This window comes from Austrofundulus limnaeus, unplaced genomic scaffold (genome assembly GCF_001266775.1).
Source record: "Austrofundulus limnaeus strain Quisiro unplaced genomic scaffold, Austrofundulus_limnaeus-1.0 Scaffold1762, whole genome shotgun sequence".
Classification (NCBI taxonomy): Eukaryota; Metazoa; Chordata; class Actinopteri; order Cyprinodontiformes; family Rivulidae; genus Austrofundulus; species Austrofundulus limnaeus.
In genome coordinates, this window is record NW_013954164.1 from 30,997 (window position 1) to 37,439 (window position 6,443).

At 41.9% G+C, this 6,443-nt stretch overlaps 1 protein-coding gene across 2 annotated transcripts in view; it reads right to left on the bottom strand.

The window, feature by feature from the left end:
- Positions 1-5,686, bottom strand: part of galnt17 (polypeptide N-acetylgalactosaminyltransferase 17) — a 35,283-nt gene extending 29,597 nt beyond the window's left edge. For both annotated transcript variants that reach the window (XM_014033517.1, XM_014033518.1), the window contains exons 1-2: positions 4,760-5,686; positions 1,444-1,627 (exon numbers count right to left, since the gene is read on the bottom strand). In XM_014033517.1, coding sequence (XP_013888971.1) covers positions 1,444-1,627; positions 4,760-5,015 — 440 coding nt within the window. In that variant the 5' untranslated portion in view covers positions 5,016-5,686. The remainder of the gene's footprint in view (positions 1-1,443; positions 1,628-4,759) is intronic.
- Positions 5,687-6,443: the final 757 nt, after the last annotated feature.

Below are 6,443 nucleotides of genomic sequence, written 5' to 3' on the forward strand. Positions count from 1 at the left end.
TTAGCACCTCTAGTAATATATTTACTGAGAAAAATGGTGACGTGTTCAATACTTATTTTACCTGCTGTATACAAAAATACACCTGTTGATGCAGAATGATTGTGAACTATATCACCTGCTGAGTTTTAAGCTACGTTGTTCACATTTATTAAATAGTTTAGGATAAACTCTTTTATGTTGACTCTTACCCCGTTAAACTTTAAAGGTTAATGTGCTTTTAGTCCTTTTTTTACATCGTTAAACCTCCCTCCTGTGCATTAATCTGAAAACCATCAAAGAACAAGAAGAAAGATGAATAAAAAAGCAGCCGATGCACAAAAAAGGGTTCAGAAAGCCTGAAAAGCCTTTGATCAAAGACACCTTTAAATATTACAAGAAACTGCTTTGAACCTAAATCTAAAATATTCACGTGCACATTTTAAAGCAGGTTTTCTTTAAAGGTTCCCGTAAAGTGTCAAATCAAAAAAGAAGAGTCAAACAGGGAAGTTTAAGTGATTACGCTGGTTTTTCAGATGATGCGGGTCTGCAGTCAATGTAAACAAACCCAGGAAGCTCCTCCTCCTTTTTGCGATGAGCACCTTTAAACTGCCGGTGACATGCATATTCTTCAAATACAAAAAGTCAAAGAAAACATCTTTATATTTAAGAAAGTTGGAATAAAACACACAATTTTACCCATTTTGTCACATAAATTGCATATTTTCTTTTGAACTTGGCTCAGCTGAAGTGAAACAGGAAGTGACATCAAAGGGGAACTCTAACAAAAAACTCCCTGGTTTTTGTTTATTGAAACAATATTTTAACTCTGACTCTTCATCTCTCTGACAGACTAAATAATCTTAATAAACAACAGATTGTTCTCTAGTCTGTGTTATCAGCTGTTGTAACGACGCTCTGTTTACATTCAGACACTCCCCTGTGACATCACTTCCTGTTACTTCACAGGCAAATATCTCAACAACCGTTCATGTCAGCGACATGAAATTTCTTTTGCAATATTTTATCAATGTCATCTTTCTATAAATGCTTTCATGTGTAGTACAAAAATTTAATGTCAAAGGCCCTTTAAGTAGATAAAACAAATATTACCATAAATTATGTTAACGATTCAGTTATTTCTCTTTTATGTTCTTGAAAAATGAACAGAATTAACTGAAACTTTTTCACAAAAGTGTGACACTTTAAATTATTAAACATGTTTTTTTATTATATTTTTTCCCTGACAGTGGAAGAGAAAATGTTCCAATTAAATCTCTTCACAGAGACGTCTGCCTCCATTAACTGAGCTCATGAAAAGAAAAGTTGCTGCTGAATTATTAAAGCTGATCTTTTAAAGGCTGCCGGCGCCCAAGTGTTTCCCTCCGTCCTTATTAGAGACGAACGGAACGGAACGATCCAACAGAACTAAATCATGGATCAGGTCTGAGTCTGACGGGAACTCACTTGCTGGGCCGGTGGTCCGGGATGGTCCGGTCCAGAGAGATTCGGTCACTCAGGTAGGCGTTGTAGCCGTACTTCTCCCTCAGGTATTTAGCATCGTTCTCTTCCAGGGGTAAAAGTGTGGCGGGGAGCCCACCTTTACCACGCCCCCCAAAGCCTTCGATCAGGCCCAGAGACTTGGACAGACCTGAGGGACAGGAGAGGACTTGGTCTTCAGTCTGATTTCATCTGCATTTCTGTCTACTCCTGACTTTAAACGCCCAATTTAAAGTTTGAAATTTAGGGCTTTTATTCTGAAATTGGAGATAAATTCAACCGTATATCCAAAAAAACAAAATTATGGATGCTATAAGATGAGCATAAATGTTATAAACCATTTTTTAACAATGTAAAAAAGTAACATATCAAGTGTTCCAACTAAAAAACTGGCGTTTTTAAGAGAAAATGTGAATTTGAGGCAGAAACACATCAACAAAGCTGCTTCAGAGGCAACAAAAAGCTGTTAAAAACAGAAACAGCTGCAGGAGCATTTTGTAACTAATTAGGTTAATTAGCAACAGGTCTGTAGGAATGAGTTAAAAAACATTTTAGAGGTGAAGGTGAGCAGAGGCTAACTGTGTGAAAACATGAAAACTAGTGAAACTATTTCAAAATAAAGCTCCCCAACCTAAAACTGGGAGGACCTTTAATCTCCCATCATCTCAGTCTCATCGACTGATTTTTATAATTTGTAGAAATCTCTGAACACTTCATCCTCATCTGTAAACACTGACCCATCCACTAATGCTGCTTTGACAAAAAGTCAAAGAAAACTTCACATTATTTTACCCATTAGACACATAACTGACCTGTTTTATTTTGAAATTGGCTCGGCAAAAGGGAAACAGGAAGTGACATCAAAGGGGAACTCCTTTAAGAAAAATAACTCGCTGGTCTTTGTTGTTTGAAACGTTATGATTTGAACCCTGACTCTTTTTTTTTTGTTTCTGTCTGAGAGCAAATCAAAATAATCAGAAACATCAGATTCCTCTCCACAGTCTGGGCCGTTGAGCCTTTCAGCTCTGCTCTGTTTTCGTGCAGACGTTCCCCTCTGACATCACTTCCTGTTGCTTCGCATGCGAATATCTCAACAACCGTTCATCTCAGCGGTGTGAAAATAATTTTGTAGTATGTTCTCAGTGTTATCTTTCCAAAAATGCATTTGTGTAATTACAAAAAATTTGAAGTCACAGGGACTTTAAAGCTCTATCAGGCAACCGAACACCATCCAGAACCGTGTTCTCTGAACCAAATTCAAAGTGAACGGTTCTGTGGTCAGATAAATCACAAGTTGCTACTCTGTTTTTGAAACCACGTCCTCTGTACTGAACATCCTCAGCACACTGTTCAAAAACCTGCCTCTCTGATGGTATAGGGGTGCATTAGTGGGTCTGGAATAGGCCGGTTATATGTCTATGCTTATAAAATGCAGATTTTACATCTACTCCCATCCAAGACTGCAGAGCAGGGCTATTCAACTGGTGGCCCGCGGGCCACATCTGGCCCACAAGCGACCAAAGTTTGGCCCGCCAATTGTTTCATTCATCTCTTCAGCCCAAACCCCCGGTTTTCTACTTTAATTATTATAAGTCATTTTATTTAAACATAGACATGTTTGGTATCAACAGAAACGTCAGAATCTTGGCTACAAGCTGGTAAAAAACATTTCTATGAACATCCAAGACAGTTAAAACAACAAGCAGTTGAAGATAAAACTATGAAAGTGAAAATAAAATTGGTAATTTGGCAACTCAGAGATGTCAAAAATATTATTTGTTAAATAAGAGCCATAATGTGCTACTTTTGTTTTTGACATTACAGGGTTAGGCCTACTTTATATTTGTGATTAAATGCAGCAAAAATAAACTATTTCAATGGTAACAGATTACAGAATATCCTGATGCACCTCAGTAATCCAGGTAAAAAATCAAAAAGAAAAAAATAGTATAGGTCTTCTGGACGGGTTCTTCTCTAATGAAACGTTTCGTCTCTCCTCCAAGAGACTTCTTCAGTCTGAGAGTTTCAGGCWAAATTCAGGCTTTTAAGCACTGCCTCCATGTGRCTGATACTCACATCACATGGCTATCATTGACACCTAATTAACACCTATTGTTAACAGGGGTGGAGTGATACTGGCAATAGCAGCACTGTAGGAGGGGGACAACTGAAAACGGAGGCCTCCACCTCTGTTTAATGATGGACGGTCTTTCTTCACAAAAATGGCTTCTTTTACTCCTCTCTCAAACCAACGTTCCTCTCCATCAAGAATGAGAACATCCTCATCTCTGAAAGAGTGACCGCTGGCCTGTAAATGAGTGAAAACTGCAGAGTTCTGGCCATTAGATGTAGCTCGTCTGTGTTGGGACATTCTTTTGAACAGTGGCTGCTTTGTTTCCCCGATGTATAACTGGTCGCAGTCCTCCTGGCACTTAACAGCATATACAACATTGCTCTGTTTGTGCCGGGGCACTGGATCCACCACATCGGGGAAACAAAGCAGCCACTGTTCAAAAGAATGTCCCAACACAGACGAGCTACATCTAATGGCCAGAACTCTGCAGTTTTCACTCATTTACAGGCCAGCGGTCACTCTTTCAGAGATGAGGATGTTCTCATTCTTGACAGAGAGGAACGTTGGTTTGAGAGAGGAGTAAAAGAAGCCATTTTTGTGAAGAAAGACCGTCCATCATTAAACAGAGGTGGAGGCCTCCGTTTTCAGTTGTCCCCCTCCTACAGTGCGGTTATTGCCAGTATCACTCCACCCCCTGTTAACAATAGGTATTAATTGGGTGTCAACGATAGCCATGTGATGTGAGTATCAGTCACATGGAGGCAGTGCTTAAAAGCCTGAATTTAGCCTGAAACTCTCAGACTGAAGAAGTCTCCTGGAGGAGAGAAGAAACGTTTCATTAGAGAAGAACCCGTCCAGAAGACCTATACTATTTTTTTCTTTTTGATTTTTTTATTTATTTACAGAATAACTTTAATTGCTGGATATTTGGCCCCTGAGCTGTTGGTCTGCAGTAACTTTCTGCTTTAGAACAACTAAAATCCTCCATCAGACCACAAACAATCCTTGGTGGGAAACTGGAACAACTTTAAAAAGACGTTTCTGCCATAAAATTCAAAAATACCTCCCAATAAAATCTTAGTTTCATCATTAGATATATTTACTGAGCACTGCTGCAAATAAAATATGTTTTTTTTTTTGTTCGACTTTCTCAGAATTGAGGTCAGAAACATCCAAAGTTGTAAAAGTCACGGAGGAGCTGCAGTTTACCGTTCAGCTGCCGGTACACCACATCCTCCAGGGAGCTGAGCCTCTTCAGCAGCAGCTCGTGGCTGACGCTGCCGGGCCCCTGCTGCTGCTGCTGCTGCTGCTGGGCTGTCCCGTTGGCCCGGGGCCCCCTGCCGTCCTCCGGAGCGGCGCTCTGCGCGCTGCGGCTGTTGCATTTGGCCCAAAAGGTCATGAACCCGGCCACGGCGAGCAGGTTGAGCAGCAGTAAGACCCTCCATCTTCTGAACACAAAAGCCATTAAAGAGAGAGAGGGGGGGCTTCAGGGCTCTCTCTGCAGGGATGCCTCGGCGGGTACCATCAGAAACATCTCACTGCAACCCGCTCCCTCAGCATCGCAGCCCCGGGGTGGGCTCAGGCTGCATCCCCCCGCCTCATCCGTCCTCACATCCGCGCGGAGGATGGAGACAAAGGCGCGTGTCGGAGCAGATCCTGAATTATTAAAGGCAGAGGGAAAAGTCTTCCTCACGACCGGAGAACCAGAAACCCTCCTCAGACGCAGCTCCGCAAACACCGACCTCCTCCTCCGGCCGGTACCGGCTGTCGTCGGTCAGAACCAGAGGAGGCTGCGCGGAGAGGATGGAGGAAGCTGCAGCATCTTCTCCTCTTCGGACCCAGAGAGGTCCGGAAAGCAGCAGCAGAACGAGCCTCTGTCAGCTCATCACACCGTCTTCCTGTTGTTCTGCTCGGCCCTCTTTTAATTCCTCCTCCTCCTCTGAACACTCCGGACTTAAAGGGCTCGACGCGGGGACGTTCAGGAGGGAGGGAGGTGGAGGTGTCAGCCTCCTGATGCACGATCCGGTGAGCAGGACTGAGATTTCTGGAAAAAAACAACAACTAATTATCAGCTGAGGCAATAAAACTACTAAATATTTTCAGATTAAAAACGTTGGAGATGTTAAAAACAGCAACCTTATTGTGCCTTCACAGATGTGGCACATCTGTGAAGGCACAATAAGGTTGCTGTTTTTAACATCTCCACAGATGTGGCAGTAATGCACCCCCATACCATCAGAGAGGCTGGCTTTTGAACTTTGCGCTTATAATAAGGAGTCCTTGTCCTCTTTGAGGACACCACTTCCATGATGTCCAACAATTTGAAATGTGGACTGTGTTGTGTCACATCAGGATACGTTGTCTGATCATCATGTGATGAAGCTGATGATTTACACCTGTAAAGGACCAGGTGTGTCCGTTAAGGAAATGCGCAAATTAGAATTTCGAAAATAAATTTGCTCAATGGAAACACGGCAATTTTGAAAAAAAAAATTACATTTTTCGACGAAATATTTTTGCGCTAGGACGAGGTGGTTTTTCGGCCGTATTGAAATTGATGTTTTTCGCAAAACTGCAATGGAAACACTTTTTTCACATCACAGGAGTCACGTGATCAACTGGTGAAAAAGACGAAGAAGACGATAACAGGAAGTAGAAATAGTAGTAATATCACAGAAGTAGTATTAAATAGTAAACTCGCCGACTACCATTTCCCAAAAACACAGCATACGTAGCCGCTCCCAAGTAGGGACTTGTCTCTGGAAAGCCTCGATAAAAGACGCCGACGTCTCCTCTGATGATGAGCGCTAGTGTCGTGGTAGCAACATGCTACAGCGGGTAAAATAAGTATTGAACACGTCACCATTTTTCTCAGTAAATATATTACTAGAGG